This window comes from Eubalaena glacialis, chromosome 18, assembly GCF_028564815.1.
Source record: "Eubalaena glacialis isolate mEubGla1 chromosome 18, mEubGla1.1.hap2.+ XY, whole genome shotgun sequence".
Taxonomy (NCBI): Eukaryota; Metazoa; Chordata; class Mammalia; order Artiodactyla; family Balaenidae; genus Eubalaena; species Eubalaena glacialis.
The window spans coordinates 37,437,501-37,463,377 of NC_083733.1; the positions used below are offsets into that span (position 1 = coordinate 37,437,501).

General features: G+C 39.6%; 1 protein-coding gene across 1 annotated transcript in view; it reads left to right on the top strand.

Moving 5' to 3' along the window:
* Positions 1-23,413, top strand: part of MYLK3 (myosin light chain kinase 3) — a 45,617-nt gene extending 22,204 nt beyond the window's left edge. Inside the window, exons 9-13 of the mRNA XM_061173142.1 lie at positions 6,337-6,407; positions 19,728-19,856; positions 21,028-21,180; positions 22,149-22,281; positions 23,243-23,413. Coding sequence (XP_061029125.1) covers positions 6,337-6,407; positions 19,728-19,856; positions 21,028-21,180; positions 22,149-22,281; positions 23,243-23,302 — 546 coding nt within the window. The 3' untranslated portion in view covers positions 23,303-23,413. The remainder of the gene's footprint in view (positions 1-6,336; positions 6,408-19,727; positions 19,857-21,027; positions 21,181-22,148; positions 22,282-23,242) is intronic.
* The last annotated feature ends 2,464 nt before the right edge of the window (positions 23,414-25,877 follow it).

Sequence of the window (25,877 nt, forward strand, 5' to 3'; positions counted from 1 at the left end):
TTAAAAAACCCATTCATCTGTTGATGGACACAAGTTGTATCCATGTCTTGACTATTGTAAATAATGCTACAATGAATATGGGGGTACAAATATCTCTTCAAAATAGTGATTTGGTTTCCTTTGGATATATACCCAGAAGTGGAATTGCTAGATCACATTGTAGTTATATTTTTAATTTTTTGAGGAACCTCCACACTGTTTCCATAAAGGCTGCACCAATTTATTAATACATTCCCACCAACAGTGCACAAGGTTTCCCTTTTCTCTACATCCTCACCAACACTTGTTATCTCTTGTTTTTTTGATGACATACATTCTAACATGTTTAAAGTGATATCTCATTGTGGTTTTGATTTGCATGGTGGCCATTGCTGTGGTTTTTCTACTCCATTGGCACAACAGGAAGATATTTCTCTACTACCCCAGGAATTTCAGTGGCTCCCCACAGAAGATGGGAAGTATGTTGTCTGGACCTACATGTGTACACATTGCTCCTTCTGACCATCTTTCCTGACAAGGTTGTGGTACTGTGAAAAATGGTGGAGATGGTGGGGAATTGGCCTCAAGCTTCCCTGCTTACTAGAGCTAATTCCAGAGCCTTTGGACCAGCTGCTTGTGGGATGAGCAGTTAGGAGAAGCTAGGATTCTGCTCTGTGATTCAGGGTCAATGAACAGCCTTTGGGGCAACGCCTGTGACACTACAGCAGGAGACAATTATTGCCAAGGTCTGCTTCCCATCCAGAAGCAGGGCTTGTGTTACTTCAGCCTCTTCCTGGCCATGAAATCTTGCATAAGTTTCTTGATCTTATTGATTGATTTTGCATAAGCTCATCAATTGAAAAGTGGGGAATGATAATACCTACCTACTAGGAATGCTGGTTGATTTAAAATATGGAGAAAGAGCTCAGAGCTGCACTGTCCAATATAATAGACACTAGCCACATTTGCCTTTTTTTTTTCTTTCTTCTTTTTTCTTTTCTTTTCTTTTCTTTTTTTTTTTGACTGTGCCTTGTGGCATCTTCGTTCCCCAACCAGGGATCAAACCCGTGCCCCCTGAAGTGGAAGTGTGGAGTCTTAATCACTGGACTGCCAGGGAAGCCCCACATTTGACTATTAAGCCCTTGAAATATAACTAGTGTGAGTGAAGAACTGAATTTTAAATTTTAGTAATTTAAATCTAAAAATGGACACGATTAAATTATTGAAAGACATTAAGTATATTTGGAACAATTTCAATATGTTAATTTGCTTTTCAAAAGCTATAAATTTCATGAAATCTAAATACAAATAATTCATGAGATCTAAATACATCTAAAGTATTTCTGATGAAAATTTAGTGTCTGATTTGAGATGTGCTATAAATGTAAAATGCACACTGGACTTCAAAGGCAATATGATAAAAATAATGGAAAATGTTTCATCAATATTTTTTATTTTGATAACCTATTGAAATGATAGTGTTTTTGATATATCAGGCCAAATAAAATTATTATTAAAGTTAAGTTTTAGAAAATACTTTGAGATGAATGAAAATGAGAACACAACATGCCAAGACTTATGGGGGTGCATCTAAACTAGGAATGAAATTTGTAGCTGCAAACACTTATATATTAAAAATAAGATCTCAAACCAATAATCTAACATTCCATCTTAAGAAACTAGAAAAAGAAGAGCAAGCTAAACTCAAAGCAAGCAGAGGATACAAATAAGAAAGATCAGAGCAGAAATAATTGAAACAGAGAACAGAGAAACAGTAGAGAAAATCAATGAAACCAAAAGTTGGTTCTTTGAAAAGATCAATAAATTGACAAATCTTTAGTTATATTGAACTAGAGAGAAGACTCAAATTACTAAAATGAATGGAATGAAAGAGGGGACATCACTACCAGCCTTACAGAAATAAAAAAAGGTTATAAGGGAATGTTATGAAAAATTGTATGCCAGTAAATTAGATAATGTAGATGAAATGGATGAATTCCCCAAAAAGACACAAACTTCTGAAAACTCACTCAAAAGGAATAGAAAACCGAATAGACTTATAACAAGTAAAACAATCAAATTGGTGTAAAAAACTACCCACAAAGAAAAGCCTAGGCCCATATGGCTTCATTGGTGAATTCTACCAAATGTTTAAAGAATTAATACCAATCCTTCACAAACTGTTCCAAAAGTTAGAAGAGAATAAAGCACTTCCTCACTCATTTTATGAGACCAGACTTATCCTGATTCCAAAACCAGGCAGACATCACTTCTTGTGATGAAACTACAGACAAATATCCCTTATGAATATAGATGTAAAAATTCTCAATAAAATATTAGTAAACTGAATACAGCAACATATAAAAAGGATTATACACATCACAAAGTGGGATTTGTCCCAAGAATGCAAGGTTGGTTTAATATATGAAAAATCAATCAATGTAATATGCCATATTAAAAGAATAAAGGACATCACATGATCATTTTAGTAGCTGCAGGAAAATCACTTGACAAAATCAAACAACTTTTCATTATGAAAACACTAAACAAATTAGGTATAGAAGAGAACTCCTTAACCTGATAAAGGCCATCTATGAAAAACGCACAGCTAATATTAAACTTAATGGTAAAATGTTGAATGTTTTCCTCTTAACATCAGGAACAAGACATGGATGTATATTCTTGCCATTTCTATTAAACATTGTACTTGTGGTTCTAACCAGGGCAATTAGGCAAGAGAATAAATAAAAGACATCCAGATTGGAGAGGAAGAAGTAAAATTCTATTCACAGGTGACATGATTTTGTATATAGAAAATCCTAAGGAGGGTGGAGGGAAACTATTAGAACTAATAAATGAGTTCAGCAATGTTGTAGGATGTAAGATGTAAAAATCAATTGTATTTCCGTACATTAGCAGTCGACATTCTGTAAATAAAATTAAGAAAACTATTTCATTTACAGTAGCATCAGAAAGAATAAAATACTTAGAAATGAATTTGACCAAAGATGTATAAGCCTTATATTCTGAAAACTATGAAACATTGTTGAAAGAAATTAAAGATGGCATAAGTAAATGGAAAGACATCCTATATTCATAGATCAGAAAACTTAATATTGTTAAGATGGCAATACTCTCCAAAATGATCTGTATGTTTAGTGCAATCCTATCAAAATCATAGCTGGCTTCTTTGCAGAAATTAATGATCTAATCCTAAAATTCAGATGGAAATTTATGGGACCCAGAATATCAAAAACAATCTTGAAAAAGAAGGACAAAGTTGGAGGACTCACATTTCCCAACTTCAAAACTCACTACTAAGCTACAGAAATCAAAACTGTGTTATGACGTAAGGACAGACAGACAGATCAATGGAATACAGTTGAGAGTCCAGAATTAAACCCTTATATTTTTGGTCAATAGATTTTTGAAAAAAGTGCCATGACAATTCAATGGGCAAAGAATAGTCTTTTCAACAAATGGTGCTGGGACACCATGCTTGATATCCACATGAAAGTTGAACCCCTACCTCATAATATATACAAAAATTAACTCAAAATGGATATAGACCTAAATGTAAGAGCTAAAACTATAAAGTTCTTAGAAGAAAGCATAGGAGTATATTATATATGAGTCAAAGGCTCAAGCTAGAAGAGCAAAGTTGATAAATTAGACTTCATCAAAATTAAAAACCTTTATGTTTCGAAGGACACCATAATGAAAATGAAATAACAGCCCACAGAATGGGAGAAAATATTTTCAAATCATATATCTGATAAAGGACTTGTATCTAGGAGATATAAAGAACTCTTACAACTCAATGAGAAAGACAAATTTGAAAATGGACAAAGGATTTGAATAGACATTTATCCCATGAGGATATAAAAATGGCCAATAAGCACATGAAAAGATTTTTAACATCATTAGTCAAAAGAGAAATGTAAATCAAAACTACAATGAGATACTATTTCACACCCACTGGATTAGCTAAAATAAAAAATAAAAATGGCAGACAAGAAGCGTTAGCTAAGATTTGGAGAAATTGGAACTCTCATACATTGCTGGTGGGATTGTAAAGTTGTGCATCCACTTTAGAAAACAATTTGGCAGTTCCTATAATGTTAAACAAAGAGTTATCATCATATGACCCAGCAATTTCACTTCTAGGCATATACTCAAGAATTGAAAACACAAGTCAACACAAAAACTTGTACACAAATGTCCTTAGCAGCATTATGCATAATAGCCAAAAAGTAGAAACAACCCCAATGTTTACTAACTGATGAATAGATAAACAAAATGTGGTAGGTACTGTCCTTACAATGAATATTATTCAGCCATGAAAAGGAATCAAGTATTGGTACATGGATGAACCTTGAAAATATTATGCTGACTGAAAGAAATCAGATGCAAAAGGTCACATATTTATGATTCATATGATTACATTTATATGAAATGACCAGAATAGGCAAATCTACAGCGATAGAAAATACATTAGTGGTTGCCAGGAGTTGTGGGTGAGGAGGATGGAGAGTGACTGCTGATGAATATGGTGTTTTTTTTTTTGAAGTGATGAAAATGTTCTAAAATTAGATAGTGGTGAACTATCTACTGAAAACCACTGAATTGTACACTTTAAAATGGTAATTTTTTATGATCTCATGTTTTATTATTTATTTATTATTTATGTTTATTATTTATATTTCAATAATGCTTTTAGGAAAATTAAGATCACCTATTTCTTTTTACTTATTTAATGTGGCTATTAGAAAATTTTGAATTATATATGTAGCTCACATTATATTTCTATTGGACAGTGTTGTTCTAGACCTTATAAAGAAGACATGAAGTATTTTTTTTTAGTTTTATTTATTTATTAGAATTTTAAAATTAATTAATTTATTTTTGGCTGCGTTGGGTCTTCGTTGCTGCGTGCGGGCTTTCTCTGGTTGTGGCGAGTGGGGGCTACTCTTCCTTGTGGTGTGCAGGCTTCTCATTGCAGTGGCTTCTCTTGCTGCAGAGCATGGGCTCTAGGTGCACGGGCTTCAGTAGTTGTGGCAGGCAGTCTCAGTAGTTGTGGCTCACGGGCTCTAGAGCACAGGCTCAGTAGTTCTGGCGCACAGGCCCAGTTGCTCTGCGGCATGTGGGATCTTCCCTGACCAGGGCTCGAACCCGTGTCCCCTGCATTGGCAGGCGGATTCTTAACCACCGCGCCACCAGGGAAGTCCCAAGACATGAAGATTTTTAATCATCAGTTTCCTGAACCAATCTGAGGAATTTCACAACTGCTTTGTAACATAAATAGCAATAAAACCTTCTGTTAGGGGAATTAGTACCTGACATTTGCTTCATAAGCTGGAAAGTTTTTAATGCATATTATGTCATTTGATCTTCACACCCTCCCAGGAGGAAGGCAGGAAGACGTTATTATTCCCATTTTACAGATGGAGACACTGAGTTTCCGGAATGGGAAAGTACTCATCTAGGGCTAGGGACCCTGGTAATGGACCCCTGGACCTCAGGCACTGGCCTTAGGTCTCTAGCTCCTTTATACCATAAGCCCTCCATCTGCCCTCCACCCCTACCCCTATCCAGATTTGTCTGGCACAAGCAACGAGAATCATTCCAGTCTCCCTCAGGGCCTCCAAGCTGATCTGAAACACTTAAGAGAAGTATGTCAAGTCCAGCACCTCCATCCCATGGGTCGCAGCTGTCACCACAAAATGGCAGGTTGACATTTTGCAGCTCTGATCTCCTTGACCAAACTACTGCAGATTTGGTCCCACCCCGGAGATTCTGATGTAATCAGGTCAGGGTTGGGGCCTGGGTGTTGGGACTTTTGAGGACTTCCCTGATGATTCTAGCATGCAGCCAGGGTTTGGAACCACCACCCCAAGCCAATGGTCACAAACAATCAGCTTGTGGGCCAAATCCGCATCCCAGACATGTCGTGTTTGATTCCTATACGTGATGAATGCATGTTTAAATTGGATTAAGTTGTCAACATTTAAAAGCATGGAATTTTTACTTAAACCTGGATTTCTGGCTTCCCTTGAGGACTGAGGAACTCTGGCGACTGGGCCTGCATTCCTGTATGGTGGCCAGTGGCTGGAGCTGAGCAGTGGCTGCCCCTTTACACAGAGCAGGAGTTCTCCAGTTCCCCACCATCCATACCACTCCTTATTGTCTCACACTAGCCCACATCATTTATTTTCAGTATCTATCCATCCCTATAGGGCTGCCCTGTAGGGCTTTCCCTTGCAGGCTGGGAAACTGAGGCCTATTGACAAATAAGTGTGGGAACTCAGACCTTCTTAGCTGTTGATTAAGCTATGCAAACTTCTCTTTCTTTCCCAGCCTGAGAACATACTGTGTGTCAATCAGACGGGACACCAAATTAAGATCATTGACTTCGGGCTGGCCAGAAGGTAAGGGAGTTTTATTTCGGTACTTTGACAGAACTCCTTGGAAACTCTTGGTGGCTCTCTTGGACATGGTTACCCACAACTCAGCCAATTTTTGAGTTTTGGGACTGATATGAGAAAGCTCTCTCACTGAGGCTGGTGGCCCTCACAAGGACTGCGTAGAGAGGCCTCGTTACTACTGCAGGGGGCGGCTTTGTGCTGCGGGCTCTGCTTCTCCTTAAAAGGCTGTGGGATTAACAGTATTTCAAACCACCTGTGTGAACAGAGAGGGGAGTGATAGTTAAAGGGGGTCACTGAATGGGGGTGCTGGGCAGCTCCTCCTATTCATTCCCCAGGCCTCCTGGGCCAAGATGTACTGGGCTGTGTGATGCATTCATCACCAACCCTGCCCTCCAGAAAATGACTAGGTTAAATAGGATGGTGCCATGGGTAAGTGGTTCTCGGCACTCAGGACTGGGTTAGATCTTGGTAAAATGGTGAAACAATGCAGTGCCCGCTGATATGGGCAATTATGAAGTTTAAATGAGATAATACATCAACAGGAAGACCCATCCTATGAGAGTGGTTAGGTTCTCAAGTTTCAGTGCATAAAGTGAACATCATATATAATTTAAAAAACATCTTACAGTCCCTTAAAACACCTAAAGCCTGGTGACATATAGTTTTACTGTTGGATCCTGTCCAGTCTCATGCTTGATGAACACCATGTCTCTGCAGGGCTCTTGCCCATGGCGTGCACACCCAGTGGTGTGGCTGTAGCAGACCCTTGGCACTGGGGAGGGCATCCACAGTCTGTGAAGATGGCAATAAATGTATGTTCATCCTCCAGGCTTCCTCCAGAATTCTATTTCCACCAAGAATGACATTTCTCTGAGAATCACATACTTTCTAGCTAGGTCTTCACACCATGGCTTCAAATCTTGAAATTTTCTCTTACTCTAATGGTCATTCTCCACACAGAAGTTGTTTTTGTCACTTTCTGAGCCTTGCAGCATCTACCACTCCATCTACAAGGGGAAAAAGGAGCACTTCATCCCCATGGAGGCAGAGCCGTGCCTGAGCTCAGCCTCTGGTGTCCAGCACCGGCCTCCCAGAGGGGGCGTTCAAACCCACAATGGTGGTCTTCCTAGGTCACTTCCCCACTGGTTGGAGAGGTAAATGTCACCTCTTTGTAGGTGTGAAAGGTGCATTTTCAGGGCCCCACATGATGGATGGGAGGCCAAGTGTGGTATTGGGGCAACAGCAGAGGGAAGTTCTTATCACCTCGCTGTACCTTCAGGGTCTGCACTACACAGCGTACTGCATTTCATGAACAGTCCCAAATCCCCCAACCCAGATGCCTAAAAATCACACTCAATCCATAATGTAAAAAATTGCTTAATATTTTCCCAAATAATGTTGTGTAAAATTGGGATGCATCCTATACACTTGCACACCTTATGCACCAGGGCGTGTTTCTCAACCTATTTTTCATGTCCCCACCTGTCCCACAAAGAGCCTTTTTAACCATTTCTTTCCTAATCCCTCGGTCCCCTCCTCATGAACTGTAATGCCACAGGTGTATTGTGTATCTGTTTATGTACTGTGGCCCTTTGGAGAGCCGAAGACCGTTGTAATAGCTAAGATTTTTTTGCCCTCCCCCCAAGAACCACTGTTCCCTCACTGTGGGGCAATATGTTCTTCATCCAGACCTCACACACTAATGTATTCAGGACCCTACCAAATGCCGGGTGACCAATTGCCAAATGAGGATTTACAGTGACACACTGTGAATTCAGAGCAAGAAGTAACCACCTGAGGTTCCTGGAGTCTGGGAAGTCTCTGAGCAGCCAGAAGAGACAAATGGACAGGGTTTTGTTACCTGCAGGCAGTAGTGTTCTGGTAAATTTTTAACAACCCGCTGCGTCTGGGGCGTGAGAGGAGGTGGGGTTGATTTGTAACCTTTGCTAGCTTTGGCTGATTTCAAGCTACCAACATGACGTCACTGAGTGCTGAGTTGGGAGGAGACGTGCACCACTGGCTCTCGTGCACCCGTGAGAACCGGCTCCAGCACGACTCTGCATGGAGCGGGGCAGGAGGGATAGTGTCAGTGGGACCAAGAATAGGGTGCGCACTGCGCATGAGCAGGCTGGCCTGGGGAAGGCAGGAGCTGTGGGTGGGACTGGGGGAGAAAGAGACAGTAGAAGATGAGGGCACTAACGGGGCATCCTGAGTAGGGAGGCTCAGAGGTTGGAATGGTATCCAATAGGCCATTGAGTCTCAGATGGTGGGAGGTGAAAAGGGTTGTAGGCCAATTTACCGAAAATCGATTAGTCAAAATCTATCCCCAATACACACTACTATATATAAAATAGGTAACCAACAAGGGCCAACTGTATAGCACAGGGAACTATAGTCAATATTTTGTAATAACCTATAATGGAAAAGAAGCTAAAAAGGAATATATATATATATATAAAACTGAATCACTTTGCTTTACACCTGAAACGAACACAACATTGTAAATCTACTATATTTCAATAAAACTTTTAAAAAATCGATTCCAAACTGTCAGTCAAATTTGTTAATCTGGTTAAGGGCATTAATGGCAATAATTTTGCCAGTGGGACCAGAGGTAGAGGGCAAGTTCAAGAAAATAAACACAGGGAGCCATATTTTTAATTTTAATTTTTTAAATTTTTTGGCCGCACGGCATGTGGGATCTTAGTTCCCTGACCAGGGATCGAACCTGCACCCCCTGCATTGGGAGCACAGAGTCTTACCTACTGGACCACCAGGGAACTCCCAGGGAGCCGTAGTTAAGAGAAAGCCACCCACGAAAAACTGCTGGGCACTGGAGAAGTGCAGGTGTCAGAAAACGTGGTACTCAGGAATTTGCACTTAGTGGAAATGGGCTGACAGGTTCACAGGTTCTGGCTGTGAGATGAAAGGAAAACATCAAAAGCATCCTCAATAGTCTGGCAAACTGGTCATTCAGCACAAAGATTCTTTGGCAAATTGGTTTTTGACAAATTGGCCTGCTTCCTGGGAAGTGTGTCCTTCTAAAAGGAGGGACCTGTGGGGGGAATGTGCAGGTTGAGAGAGCATGCTTTATGCTCCAGAATGGTTAAATGTTTGTAAAGAGGGAGGAAATGACAAATTTTCCCCATAACACGAACTATAGAAAGTGCAGTTGTATTTCTGGGTGGGGCTGTGAGAAGGCGCTGAGATTGTGAGTGGAGGTATGACCCCCAGTAGAGGGGGGCCATACAAATCTTCAGAGACTCTGACATCCAGCAAGAGGGACCAGTTTTACACCAGGCTGGGTGGTGAGAGTCGTCAGTGGGTCTAAGTAGGGACATGTCAAAGGGTCGAGAATGGAGACAGAATGGGAAGTATCTTGTTTAATTATCTTGGTCTCCAGAATGTTGGGTGCAGGGATGAGCCTCCTGACTCCCAGTCCAGTGCTCAGATTGGAATCTAAGCCCATTTCATCAGATCCTTTGGCAGGGCGAGGAGGTGCCTATCTCAAACCTTATGAGGCTGCAACCTCATATGTGACCTTATGATCACAGAGGGCCTTGTGCTGGGAATCTGGAGAGGGGGGTCTTAGTAGATATTTTGACACAGCTTTGGGGTGGATGGATCAGTTAACTATTGCTACAGTACTGTTGTATAACAAATCACCCCCAAATGCAGTGACTTAAAACACCAATTGTTTATTTTCCTCCACACATTTTTGAGTCAGCTGGGGAGTTAGTATGCTGGACCCAACTTATACTAGCTCATGATAAGGAATCTTGTAAGCCAGTTGTTAAACATGGCCATTATTAAAAATTAAATTGTATAAGCTTACAATTAAAGAAATTATTTAAAAACAAAGATATTACATTTTAAAAAGTTAGCACTTCCTAATTATTTCACTACATTTCACAATTATTTATGCTCATGAGTTTATTTACACCGATTGTTATCTATATGGTGGAAAGACTATAGAATAGTGTGCTATTGTCGATCTCTTCCCAACTCTTCATTCAGTGACATGGTGATGGTACTTTTAAATCAGACACGGTGAAATCAGTATTTACACGATTGGCAAATGCTACAAATCAAAACTTAAAGGAAAATCAGATAGCTGGTTGTTAAACTTTTATCCACACACCACTGGTTGGGAGTCACTGATCTAGGCTGAGTTGAACTGGGCTTGGATGCAGGTCAGTGAGGACAGGTCTGTTCCAGGTGTCTCTCATTCTCTTCTCATGGTGATGGCCGAGGAGCAAGAGGGCACGCTCCTACAGCCTAGCTTGGAATTGGCCCACCGTCATGTCCACCCACATTCCACTGGCCAAAGCAGCTCATGTGGCCAAGCTCACCATCAATGGGATGGGGCAATATATGCCATCTCTAGTGGAAGGAGCTAAAAAGTCACATGATACAGGATGTGGCTGTGGGGCAGATGAAGCAGTGGAAACAAGAATGCATCCTGGGAAAGGGACGTCCAGGGGCTGAGAGCCTGGACCTTCTCTCCTCAAAGGGAAGCCTGTTCCTCTCAGTTTGGCTCCTTGGCCCTGAGGCTCCAGTCAGGTGCCAGTGCAGGAGAGGAACAGGCTGCCAGAGGAAGGCTCTAGCTCTCCTTCCCTCCCTGGCTTCCCGCCACAACTCAGCCACCAAGGTGATCTTTGTTGCTCTTTCACTGGGTGAGTATGGTCTGTGTTGGCTCAGGGTCTGCATTTGCCTGACTCTCAGCAAATTTGGAAAAGAAGAGACTGTATTTTGAAAACTCACATCCCTGATTTAAGGGAATCAGGCCACATTGGCAGGATATTTATTTTATTCTTCTCTATTTCTCAATTGCCTCATCTGTAAAATGGGGACAATAAACTTACCTACTTCATAGGGTTGTTGTGAGGATGAAAAGTTTATATAAGTAAAACTTTTAGCATAGTATCTGGCGAATAGGAAGTGCCCATTAATTCTTTTAAATTAACACTTCATTTTTTAGAGGAGTTTTAGGTGCACATCAAAATTGGGGGGAAGGAACAGGGATTTCCCATTTATCCCCTGTCCCCACACATGCAAAGCCTCCCCCATCATCACCATTGATAAGCCTATATTGACACATCATAATCACCCAAAGTCCATAGTTTAAATTTAGGTTCACTCTTGGTGTTGTACATTCTATGGGTTTGGACAAATGTATGATGACATGTATTCATCATTATAGTATCATACAAAGTATTTTCACTGCCCTAAAAATCCTCTGTGCTTCACCTGTTTACCTCTCCCTCCTCCCTAATCCCTGGCAACCACCAATCTTTTTTAATGTCTCCACAGTTTTGCCTTCTCCAGAATGTCATATATTTGGAATCATACAGTATGTAGCCTTTTCAGACTGGCTTCTTTCACTTAGTAATATGCTTTTTTTTTAAACTTTTTATTTTATATTGGAGTATAGTTGATTAACAATGTTTTGTTAGTTTTAGGTGTACAGCAAACTGATTCAGTTATACATATACATGTATCTATTCTTTTTCAAATTCTTTTCCCATTTAGGTTGTTACATAATATTGAGCAGAGTTCCCTGTGCTATACAGCAGGCCCTTGTTGGTTATCCATTTTATTTATTTATTTTTATTGGAGTATAATTGCTTTACAATGTTGTGTTAGTTTCTGCTGTACAGTGCAGTGAATCAGCTATATGTATACATATATGCCTTCCCTCTTGGACCTCCCTCCCCCCACCCCATCCCACCCATCTAGATCATCACAGAGCACCAAGCTGAGCTCCCTATGCTATACAGCAGGTTCCCACTAGCTATCTATTTTACACGTGGTAGTGTATTTATGTCAAACCTAATCTCCCAATTCATCCCACCCTCCCCTTCCCCCCTGTGTCCACACATCTGTTCTCTATGTCTGCCTTTCTATTCCTGCCCTGCAAATAGGCTCATCTGTACCATTTTTCTAGATTCCACATATATGCATTAATATACAATATTTGTTTTTCTCCTTCTGACTTACTTCACTCTGTATGACAGTCTTTAGGTCCATCCACATCTCTACAAATGACCCAATTTCATTTCTTTTTGTGGCTGAGTAATATTCCATTATATATATGTTCCACATCTTCTTTATCCACTCTTCTGTTGATGGACATTTAGGTTGTTTCCATGTCCTGGCTATTGTAAATAATGCTGCAATGAACACTGGGATACCTGTGTCTTTTTGAATTATGGTTTTCTCAGGGTATATGCCCAGTAGTGGGATTGCTGCGTCGAATGGTAGTTCTAGTTTTAGCTTTTTTTTTTTTTTTTAATATATATCTTCTAGGATTTGTTGGGCTTTTTTTTAGAAATTCACGTTCTTTCTTTCTTTCTTTCTTTCTTTCTTTCTTTCTTTCTTTCTTTCTTTCTTTCTTTCTTTCTTTCTTTAATGACTGTGTTGGGTCTCCGTTTCTGTGCGAGGGCTTTCTCTAGTTGTGGCAAGTGGGGACCACTCTTCATCGCGGTGCGCGGGCCTCTCACCATCGCGGCCTCTCTTGTTGCGGAGCACAGGCTCCAGACGCGCAAGCTCAGTAATTGTGGCTCACGGGCCCAGTTGCTCCGTGGCATGTGGGATCTTCCCAAACCAGGGCTCGAACCCGTGTCCCCTGCATTGGCAGGCAGATTCTCAACCACTGCGCCACCAGGGAAGCCCCTAGTTTTAGTTTTTTAAGGAACCTCCATACGGATCTCCACAGTGGCTGTATCAATTTACATTCCCACCAACAGTGCAAGAGGGTTCCCTTTTCTCTGCACCCTCTCCAGCATTTACTGTTTGTAGATTTTAAAAGTTCTTCCATGTATTTTCATGGATTGATGATTCTTTTTTTTAATCACTAAATTTATTTATTTATTTAAAAAAATTTTTATTTAATTAATTTTTTTATACAGCAAGTTCTTATTAGTCATCCATTTTATACACGTCAGTGTATACATGTCAATCTCAATCTCCCAATTCATCACACCACAACCCACACACCCCGCTGCTTTCCCCGCTTGGTGTCCATACGATTTGTCTCTACTTCTGTGTCTCAATTTCTGCCCTGCAAACCGATATATCTGTACCATTTTCTAGGTTCCACATATATGCGTTAATATACGATATTTGTTTTTCTCTTTCTGACTTAACTTCACTCTGTATGACAGTCTCTAGATGCATCCACATCTCTACAAATGACCCAATTTCATTACTTTTTATGGCTGAGTAATATTCCATTGTATATATGTACCACAACTTCTTTATCCATTCGTCTGTCGATGGGCATTTAGATTGCTTCCATGACTTGGCTATTGTAAATAGCGCTGCAATGAACATTGGGGTGCATGTGTCTTTTTGAATTATGGTTTTCTCTGGGTATATGCCCAGCAGTGGGATCACTGGGTCATATGGTAATTCTATTTTTAGTTCTTTAAGGAAGCTCCATACTGTTCTCCATAGTGGCTGTATCAATTTACATTCCCACCAACAGTGCAAGAGGGTTCCCTTTTCTGCACACCCTCTCCAGCATTTGTTGTTTGTAGATTTTCTGATGATGCCCATTCTAACTGGTGTGAGGTGATACCTCATTGTAGTTTTAATTTGCATTTCTCTAATAATTAGTGATGTTGAGCAGCTTTTCATGTGCTTCTTGGCCATCTGTATGTCTTCTTTGGAGACATGTCTATTTAGGTCTTCTGCCCATTTTTGGATTGGGTTGTTTTTTTTTTTAATATTGAGCTGCATGAGCTGTTTATATATTTTGGAGATTAATCCTTTGTCCTTTGATTCATTTGCAAATATTTTCTCCCATTCTGAGGGTTGCCTTTTCATCTTGTTTATAGTTTTCTTTGCTGTGCAAAAGCTTTGAAGTTTCATTAGGTCCCATTTGTTTATTTTTGTTTTTATTTCCATTACTCTAGGAGGTGGATCAAAAAAGATCTTGCTGTGATTGATGTCAAAGAGTGTTCTTCCTATGTTTTTCTCTAAGAGTTTTATACTGCCCTGTCTTACATTTAGGTCTCTAATCCATTTTGAGTTTATATTTGTGTATGGTGTTAGGGAGTGTTCTAATTTCATTCTTTTACATGTAGCTGTCCAGTTTTCCCAGCACCACTTATTGAAGAGACTGTCTTTTCTCCATTGTATAGCCTTGCCTCCTTTGTCATAGATTAGTTGACCATAGGTGCATGGGTTTATCTCTGGGCTTTCTATCTTGTTCCATTGATCTATATTTCTGTTTTTGTGCCAGAATATTGTCTTGATTACTGTAGCTTTGTAGTATAGTCTGAAGTCAGGGAGCCGGATTCCTCCAGCTCCGTTTTTTTCCCTCAAGACTGCTTTGGCTATTTGGGGTCTTTTGTGTCTCCATACAAATTTTAAGAGTTTTTGTTCTAGTTCTGTAAAAAATGCCATTGGTAATTTCATAGGGATTGCATTGAATCTGTAGATTGATTTGGGTAGTATAGTCATTTTCATAATATTGATTCTTCTAATCCAAGAACATGGTATATCTCTCCATCTGTTGGTGTCATCTTTAATTTCTTTCATCAGTGTCTTATAGTTTTCTGCATACAGGTCTTTTGTCTCCCTCGGTAGGTTTATTCCTAGGTATTCTATTCTTTTTGTTGCAATGGTAAATGGGAGTGTTTCCTTAATTTCTCTTTCAGATTTTTCATCATTAGTGTATAGGAATGCAAGAGATATCTGTGCATTAATTTTGTATCCTGCAACTTTACCAAACTCATTGATTAGCTCTAGTAGTTTCCTGGTAGTATCTTTAGGATTCTCTATGTATAGTATCATGTCATCTGCAAACAGTGACAGTTTTACTTCTTTTTTTTACAATTTGTAGTCCTTTTATTTCTTTTTCTTCTCTGATTGCTGTGCCCAGGACTTCCAAAACTATGTTGAATAATAGTGGTGAGAGTGGACACCCTTGTCTTGTTCCTGATCTTAGAGGAAATGCTTTCAGTTTTTCACCATTGAGAATGATGTTTGCTGTGGGTTTGTCATATATGGCCTTTATTATGTTGAAGTAGGTTCCCTCTATGCCCACTTTCTGGAGAGTTTTTATCATAAATGGGTGTTGAATATTGTCAAAAGCTATTTCTGCATCTATTGAGATGATCATATGGTTTTTATTCTTCAATTTATTAATATGGTGTATCACATTGATTGATTTGCGTATATTGAAGAATCCTTGTATCTCTGGGTTAAATCCCACTTAATCATGGTGTATGATCCTTTTAATGCGTTGTTGGATTCTGTTTGTTAGTATTTTGTTGAGGATTTTTGCATCTATATTCATCAGTGATACTGGTCTGTAATTTTCTTTTTTTGCAGTATCTTTTTCTGGTTTTGGTATCAGGGTGATGGTGGCCTCATAGAATGAGTTTGGGAGTGTTCCTTCCTCTGCAATTTTTTGGAAGAGTTTGAGAAGGATGGGTGTTAGGTCTTCTCTAAATGTTTGATAGAATTCACCTGTGAAGCCATCTGGTCCTGGACTTTTGTTTGTTGGGAGATTTTTAATCACAGTTTCAATTTCATTACTTGTGATTGGTCTGTTCATATTTTCTATTGCTTCCTGGTTCTGTCTTGGAAGGTTGTACCTTTCTAAGAATTTGTCCATTTCTTCCAGGTTATCCATTTTATTGGCATAGAGTTGCTTGTAGTAGTCTCTTAGGATGCTTTGTATTTTGGCGGTGTCTGTTGTAACTTCCCTTTTTCATTTCTAATTTTATTGATTTGAGTCCCCTCCCTCTTTTTCTTGATGAGTCTGGCTAATGGTTTATCAATTTTGTTTATCTTCTCAAAGAACCAGCTTTTAGTTTTATTGATCTTTGCTGTTGTTTTCTTTGTTTCTATTTCATTTATTTCTGCTCTGATCTTTATGATTTCCTTCCTTCTGCTAACTTTGGGTTTTGTTTGTTATTTCTCTAGTTCCTTTAGGTGTAACATTAGATTGTTTATTTGAGATTTTTCTTGTTTCTTGAGGTAGGCTTGTATAGCTATAAACTTCCCTCTTAGAACTGCTTTTGCTGCATCCCATAGGTTTGGATCATCGTGTTTTCATTGTCATTTGTGTCTGGGTATTTTTTGATTTCCTCTTTGATTTCTTCAGTGATCTCTTGGTTATTTAGTAATGTATTGTTTAGCCTCCATGTGTTTGTGTTTTTCACGTTCTTTTCCCTGTAACTGATTTCTAATCTCATAGCGTTGTGGTCAGAAAAGATGCTTGATATGATTTCAATTTTCTTAAATTTACTGAGGCTTGATTTGTGACCCAAGATGTGATATATCCTAGTCAATGTTCCATGCACACTTGAGAAGAAAGTGTAATCTGCTGTTTTTGGATGGAATGTCCTGTAAATATCAATTAAATCTATCTGGTCTATTATGGCATTTAAAGCTTGTGTTTCCTATTAATTTTCTGTTCGGATGATCTGTCCATTGGTGTAAATGCGGAATTAAAGTTGCCCACTATTATTGTGTTACTGTCGATTTCCTCTTTTATAGCTGTTAGCAGTTGCCTTATGTATTGAGGTGCTCCTATGTTGGGTGCATATATATTTTTAATTGTTATATCTTCTTCTTGGATTGATCCCTTGATCATTATGTAGTGTCCTTCTTTATCTCTTGTAACAGTCTTTATTTTAAAGTCTATTTTATCTGATATGAGTATTGCTACTCCAGCTTTCTTTTGATTTCCATTTGCATGGAATATCTTTTTCCATCCCCTCACTTTCAGTCTGTATGTGTCCCTAGGTCTGAAGTGGGTCTCTTGTAGACAGCATATATATGGGTCTTGTTTTTGTATCCATTCAGTGAGCCTGTGTCTTTTGGTTGGAGCATTTAATCCATTCACGTTTAAGGTAATTATCGATATGTATGTTCCTATTACCATTTTCTTAATCGTTTTGGGTTTGTTTTTGTAGGTTCTTTTCTTCTCTTGTGTTTCCCACTTAGAGGAGCTCCTTTAGCATTTGTTGTAGAGCTGGTTTGGTGGTGCTGAATTCTCTTAGCTTTTGCTTGTCTGTAAAGCTTTTGATTTCTCCATCAAATCTGAATGAGATCCTTGCCGGGTAGAGTAATCTTGGTTGTAGGTTCTTCCCTTTCATCACTTTAAGTATTTCATGCCACTCCCTTCTGGCTTGTAGAGTTTCTGCTGAGAAATCACCTGTTAACCTTATGGGAGTTCCCTTGTATGTTATTTGTCATTTTTCCCTTGCTGCTTTCAATAATTTTTCTTTGTCTTTAACTTTTGCCAATTTGATTACTATGTGTCTCGGCGTGTTTCTCCTTGGGTTTCTCCTGTATGGGACTCTCTGAGCTTCCTGGACTTGGGTGGCTATTTCCTTTCCCATGTTAGGGAAGTTTTTGACTATAATCTCTTCAAATATTTTCTCGGGTCCTTTCTCTCTCTCTTCTCCTTCTGGGACCCCTATAATTCGATTTTTGTTGCATTTAATATTGTCCCAGAGGTCTCTTAGGCCCTCTTCATTTGTTCTCATTCTTTTTTCTTTATTCTGTTCCGCAGCAGTGAATTCCACCATTCTGTCTTTTAGGTCACTTATCCATTCTTCTGCCTCAGTTATTCTGCTATTGATTCCTTCTAGTGTATTTTTCATTTCAGTTATTGTATTGTTCATCTCTGTTTGTTTGTTCTTTAATTCTTTGAGATCTTTGTTAAACATTTCTTGCATCTTCTCGATCTTTGCCTCCATTCTTTTTCCGAGGTCCTGGATCATCTTCACTATCATTATTCTGAATTCTTTTTCTGGAAGATTTCCTATCTCCACTTCATTTAGTTGTTTTTCTGGGGTTTTATCTTGTTCCTTCATCTGGTACATAGCCCTCTGCCTCTTCATCTTGTCTATCTTTCTGTGAATCTCTTTTTCATTTTTTTTAAGTGTTGAATACTATTCCGTTGTCTATATGTACCATACTTTATATTATCCATTCTCCAACTGAAGGACTTTTTTTCTGCCCATTAAATTTCAGCTAGAGGTTTTCTTCTTTTTCAAGATTGATCCTAAAAACCAACTTTCTCCAACCCCTTCCCCATACAGCCATGAATTCTCTTCCTAACCTTCCTTAAACTTCATGTCCAGAATACTTTTTCTAGTTCTTTTTCTTTTTGTAATTGTATAAAATACACACAACATAAAATTTGCCATGTTAGCAATTTTCAAGATTAGTTACAGTAGTCTTTAAATATGTTCATATTGTTGTGCAACCAATCTCCAGAGCTTTTTTTACCTTGCAAAACTGAAACTCTGTACCCATTAAACAACTACCCCTCATTTTCCTCCTGCCTTCAGCCCCTGGAAACCAGCATCCTACTTTCTGTCTCTGAATTGACTACACTGGGAACCTCATATAAGTGGAATCATACAGTATTTGCCTTTTTGTGACTGGCTTATTTCACTTACTGTAATGTCTTCGAAGTTCATTCATATTACAGCATGTGTCAGAATTTCCTTTCTTTTTAAGGCTGAATAATATCATATTGTATGTATATACCACATTTTGTTTATCTATTCATCTGCTGATGGACACTTGGGTTGCTTCCACCTTTTGGCTATTCTGAATAATGCTGCTATGAACATAGGTGTATAAATATCTCTTCAAGACTCTGCTTTTAATTCTTTTGGATATATACCCAGAAGTAGGATTCCTGGATCATATGGTAGTTCTTTAAAAAGTTTTTTGAAGAACTGCCATACTGTTTTCCATAGCAACTGCTCCCTTTTACATTCCTACTGACAAGGTTCTAATTTCTTCACATCCTAGCCAACAGTTGCAATTCTCTATTTTTTTCTGATGGTGTGAGGTAATATCTCATTGTGGTTTTGATTTGCATTTCCCTGATGATCAGTGATGTTGAGCATTTTGCCTCTTTCTATAACTCCTATCGTCTTCCCTTTAACCACGATGCACAATAGAGCAGTCCTCCCCACACAGCTTCTACGCAGGTTGTTTGTGCTCATCCATGTGACTGCAGGCCAGTCACATAAGATATATTGATCTTCCCTCTTTTTCATTAAGATATATTGATCTTCCCTCTTTTTCAGATTGTAAATACCTGGAGGAGGAGGAGGACTGTGGTTTTCTTATTCTCCGCAGTGACTTAGGAAAGTCTGCATTTAGGGCCTGGGTGTGTGATGATTTCCCAGTAAACCATGTGTGGTGGGATGTGATGTCCAGAAAACATGGCTGACAGCAAGGGTTGGGGAGTGTTTAGCGCCCCCCCAGGAATTAGCCGGGCATCCACATCTTCTCTCGGGGCTCACTCCCATTTTCCTCTGCACCCCTCCTCCCCAGGTACAAGCCTCGGGAGAAGCTGAAGGTGAACTTTGGCACTCCCGAGTTCCTGGCCCCAGAAGTCGTCAATTACGAGTTTGTCTCGTTCCCAACAGACATGTGGAGTGTGGGAGTCATCACCTACATGCTGTGAGTGCCCAGGGGCCTGACGCCCCACTGGGAATGGGGGCCATTTGTCTTAGTTTGGGTATCCTTAGAAGCAGCAAAAATTTGAGGGCAAGGAGTTTATTGGGGAGGCATCCCCAAGAAAAGCCAACAGAGAAGTGGGGAAGTGAAATGGGGAAGTCAGTAATCCATTGGAGTCAGTAACCACTGTGGGCACCTGGAGTTTAATCCTGCAGGGAACTGGGGCCCACTGTGGGACACCCACTCAGAGCTAGGCCAGCTGGTGGGGGAGGGAGTTGGGGTATTAATACACTGACTCTAATCAGTTGTTGCTAGTGGGCTGGTCCCAGAGTTATTAATTCCCTGAAACTTCTGGGTGGATAAATCAGCTTCCACTGGAGAGAAAGCCCTCTGGCAAAGAAATGCAGGTGCTGTGGTGCAAGTGGGGCTGGAGTGCACTGAAGCGGTAAGGAGAGGGGAGGGCAGGGCAGGGCACAGCTCCTGCATCTTCTAACTTTGTCCCTCTGCTCTGCACTCCCTGTTTTCTGTGGGCTGAGGAAGCAGAGTTAGGATGGGCTGAGAGGAGATCTGTGCACAGACTAAATGTCCTCCTCTCTCTCCAACTGTGGACATCCCTCAGCTATTTCCTCAGAGGCCCAACAAAATCAAGCTTTGCTCCCAGTCTTATTATTACAGTTTAACTGTTTCCCCACACTTTGTGTGTGTGCTACACCAGGTTGGGGAATATTGTGGCCCAAGGCCAGCCAGTGAAGTTGTCTCATCTCTCTGCCCTCCTCTAGAGGAGCCTAATAAAGCCAGTTTTCCTTTGGCCCCTGAGGCCTGGGTAGTCTCAGAGACATGTCAAGCCATCTCAATATTCAGTCAAATGTACCTGATAAATGGGCGTATTGGGTTGGACCCCAATTTACTCTTTACTTCAGGGTAAGGGGGAATGTGGTGAGCATGATAGGGGACTTATTCCGCCACTCTTCCTGCCGTCAATTTTTCAGTGCTTCCACTTCCTTTATCGAGCGCACTGGACTTCTCCTGTGGAGAGGCAATGGGGGTGCTTTTCTTTTGAACCCTCTTGGTTCTGGTTAGTTCTGCTTGACCTTGTAAGAGTCTTCTCTATCTTGTCGATGTGTGTTGGCAGGTATAGCTTCCACATACTGACAGTCCTTTCTCTCCTCTGTAGGCTCAGTGGTTTGTCCCCATTTCTAGGGGAAACAGATGCAGAGACCATGAATTTCATTGTGAACTGTAGCTGGGATTTTGATGCTGACACCTTTGAAGGGCTGTCAGAGGAGGCCAAGGACTTTGTCGCCCGGTTGCTGGTCAAAGAGAAGAGGTACCCTTTATTGCTTGTCACCCATGATCCATCCTGATGGTGACCATCCATCTGGGTGCTGTGGAAATCAGGCTGGTGCTGGGCAGGGCTGCTGAAGCGAATGGTCCTTTCTTCCTGTAGACCGATTCTGTCCAGGATTTCTTAGTCTGCTACTTCTTTGGGGAAAAAAAAGAAAAGGTAGCAGGGAAAGGGACAAAGGAAGTCAGTTAAGAAACAAGCAACTAGGAGCATAAAATCTAGACAAGAGTTTTAGAAGGACCATATTTACAAATTAGGCCTATTTCCAAGTTATTGCTTTTCATAGGCTAATGTTGAAAAAAAGTTGAGATATGCAGTTGTTATCCCCCAGAATAAAAGACAGAAAACCTTATTTCCTGGTGATGAAGACCTACTTAGTTTTCAGTAGCTATATCAAGGTTATGGGTTGGGCCACTGAGTTTTCCGATACTCAGACATATGGGAATAACTACAAGTGGTAGGGCCCAAGATCTGGGCTTTGAGACAGCTCGCGTTCCCTGGCCTTGACTGTTTTGTTTCTTCCTTATTGTGAAAAGTTATGTGAGAGGAAATATATTTCTAATTCAGATGAACAAGTTGACATTATTCTCTGTGAAGAAAGATGAGCTTCTTTCAAGGCTCATGTTCTTTTACTTCTCAAGAGCAATTCCAGGCACAGCTGGCCCTCCTACTGTGCTGTCTTGATTCCCCAGCTCTCTCTGGGAGATGGTGATTAATCACTAGGGCACATCCCCTCAATAGAGGGTAGGGAACATTTTGCTGACGACATTCTTGCACTTTTAAAGATGGGAATTTTAGGTAGCAGGAGGTCTTTTTTTAGCACGTGGCATGAATCTGCCTATATGATTAATCTGTTCCACTGACTCAGCTTCCTACCAATTAAGCAGATTTTGGATAGCCAGAAAAGTGCAACCGCAACTAAAAGTCTCACCTGCTGTTTGATTTCACAGCTGCAGAATGAGTGCCACACAGTGCCTGAAACATGAGTGGTTGAATAACTTGCCTGCCAAAGCTTCTAAATCGAAAGTTCGTCTCAAATCCCAACTATTGCTGCAGAAATACATGGCTCAGAGGAAATGGAAGGTATCTGTTTTTCTTTTAGTAAAAGCAGCATTTGTTTTCTTAAAATGTCCTTTGAAAGAAGTGTACTAAGTTTTCACTTACGTTTTGATTCTAAATAGATTATTTAGGGGGAAAAAAGTCTCATGTCAAAAACCTGTTACCTTGATTAAAAAATGCCACAGACCAAAAGTGACTGGCATAAAAATAGCATTTAATTCATACTTACGTGAACACTTGAAGTGACAGAATGAAATTTGAGCATGTGTTCTCAATGAACATCGCAGTGCAGTGCTCAGAACTAATTGCCTGTAGCTTGAGGACGATTCCTCCACATTTTAGAAAAAGGGCCTAGGAAAGCCCTCTTAGGCTTTAAAAGCTTTATAATTTTGTTTACAACAGAACTCTTTGGAACCATGGACACAGAATGTATCTTAAAAACAATTGTCCTCCAGGGAAGTGACTTTCCAACATTTTGATATTGGCTTAGATCTTCAATAAAAAACAAAACCAAAATGCTTTACCCAGAGAGCCAGTATACAAGTACACGTGTACTCGCACACACGTGAAACCAAATACTGTGACATTTGCTCCACAGAGTGTGATGCACTCCGATATTTTCTATTCTATGATATTTAGTTTCATTAAAAAAAAGTTGTTAGTCATGCCCCACCAATTTGATTTCATGACCCACTGGTGGGTTGTGAGTTACACTTGGAAAAATAACATTCTAGGGTGCTCCATTTTTCACATGAAAAGGGTAGGATAACATATTTTCTCACTTCAAACTTGCTCTAAACATGCCCCTGAAAGTCATGTGACTGTTTTACTATAATTTTGCTAGAATCTTCTTTTCCCCTTTAGTTATCAATTTTAAACAAATCCAAGTGGCTAAACTTAAGCAAGTCCTTTTATTGTTTCTTCTTAAAGTAATTGATCTAAAAATATGCCTTTTTCCCTCCCTTTTTTCTCTCCTTACCTTAAGAAACACTTCTACGTGGTGACTGCTGCCAACAGGTTAAGGAAATTTCCACCTTGTCCCTAATCCTCAACTCAGCTGCTCCCATGGGCCCAGAAATTACTGAGACTGGTGGTGAAGTCATGACTGAAGATTTTTAATAATCTGGCCTTCTACTTATTTTGTAAAAAAAGGTTATGGCTGTTGCCTTCCTTGTGGACAAAAAGTGGCTGTAAAGAGACTGACCTAAGAACTTTTTTCTGCCTTATAAGATCAGTTGAAATGCTGTGATTACTTTTCAAGTGTACCTACTTTTGGTGATAAGTGTAGGCATGCTTTAGGTAGGTAGGAAAGCTTCTACTTTGCATATGTCAAATTTAAAGTCTAAGCTTACTCTGATGAAAGAACCCAGCGGACTATCACACAGGGCATGCTAGTCAGTGTTACCTCCTCCAGTGCAAAGAATTCCCAGCATTTTGACTTGCTCAAGTGTGAGCTGACATTTTGTACTACATTTGTTGCTCTAGTGTGAAGCAATGTGGATTTAGGGCAGAGATCCTCAAACTTGTTTTAACTTGTACTCCCTTTTGAGAATCAAAACATGCATCCTTTAATATTCTTTGAAATTTCAAAATGTACTGACTGTCATGGCTATATCAGAGCAATGATAGTTTTGAATATGCTTTTAAAATCTGTACATACCTCTACCCTCTCTTATTCTGCCCTGTCCTGACATTGGCAGTCTCCCTCCTGATCTCGCTTCCACAGTTATGAATCTATGGTCTAGTAAGTCTGGGAACTGATATGTAATATGTGAAAGAGAGATAAGAATGTAATGATGTTCAGCTTTCTGAGAGAAACACAGAAATGATGCATCAAGAGAAAACAAATGAAAACTGCTCTCCTACTGTTTTATCAGGTATATACCCATCACTTAACTAACTTCAAGAAATGATTAACAAGGAGTACTTTATTATTCAAAAGGAAACAATCCTTTTAATTTCCTTAGCTGTAAGGAAGTTTTTGTGCTGTTCTCATGACCTTCTTGGGTCAGAAGTTTTTAGTTACTTTTAATTTTTAATTAGCCATGCAACAGTTTCACAGCCTTTCAGGACTTTTGTCCCATAATAGACTTTTTTTATTGTGGGGAGAGAGGCAGAAGATGGGGAGATATTAATCCTCCTGCTGCATTTCTTCGGTTATAGCTTTTCTCTGGAACACTAACCCCTGTTGGGAAGCTAAGATTTTCAGTATCAGCACATCTAGGCCCGCTCCAAGCTTGTCGGCTTGTGGATGAATATCAGAAGAGATGGCTGCTGGAAACCTCCCTTTCATGGGCCAGTAACAGTGATTTGGTAAAATGCTTTATTTTTAAGGTGTTTTGAAGGCAGCCTCCAGAAGGAGCTACAGAGGATATCTATAGTTCTATCTATAGTATCGTGATTCTTCCCTTCCATGGGACTTCACATTCTTGGGGGAATGCTATGAATCTCTCCCCAGAAAAATGTACAGTTAATTATCCTGATCTAGAGCACCACTCCCTCATAGAAATATAATATGAGCCATATACAGTTTAAAATTTTCTGATAGCTTCTCTAAAAAAACCCGGTAAAATTAATTTTAATAATTTATTTAACATATCAAAACCTATTTCAATATAAAAATTATTGATTTTTTTTCATACTAGGTCTCCAAAATCTGGTGTGTATTTTACACTTAAAATACATGCCAGTTCAGATTCTAGGTTTTTATCAGACATACAATTTGTATTTAGATTTCATAAAATTTACTGTGGAAAAATATAGTCACATATTCAAGTTGTTCAAGCATCTTAAATATTTTCTAGTATTTTTACGTTTAATTAAAATGAAATAAAATTAGAAATACAGTTCTACTGTTGCATTAGCCACATTTTAAGTGCTTAATAGCCACATATGGTTAGTGGCTTCTATATAAGACAGGGCAGATCCAGAGAAAATCCGATAGCTATCAAATTTTAATTTTTCCCCCTATATGCTGTTATTCTCTACCTAGAGAAACTTTTCAACAAAGTTCCTTTGAGGGATTTGTTTAGGCCAGGCCCACACAAGTGAGAGGTACTGCATAAGTTAGCCTCCCTTATTTGAAAGGCGAGGGAGCTTTTATGAAACTTTAATTTGCTGGATATTTTTAGTTCTCTGCTGGTGTGTACTTGAAAATTTTTTAGATTGCAACTTTGCTAGTATTAACTATTTCAAATGGGACTTTTTAATTTGAATGAACAGTCATTGAAAACTTCTGGGAAATCAACGATACTCCAATATAAAATAAAAATTAAATTTAAAAAAATGAAAGAAAACTGCTGGGCAGAGGAACTCTGAAAGGTAGTCAGGACCCACTTTTTTCACCTATCAGATTTGGTGAGGGTGTGGGGAAAATGGAATTTTTCACTTTTGATGAATATGTATCCAAATAAAAGTCATGCCCATACTTTCACCCGGCAATTCCATTTCTAGAAATTTATCCCTCAGCAATACTTGAACAAGCGGGCAGAGGTGTATGCAAAATGACCTTTACTGTAGCAAAATGGCCCATATAGGTTGAAAACAACCTATATGTGCCTATTAGCAAGGGTTTAAATTTTGCCACATACATATGGGAGGTTACCTTGTAGCCAGTAAAG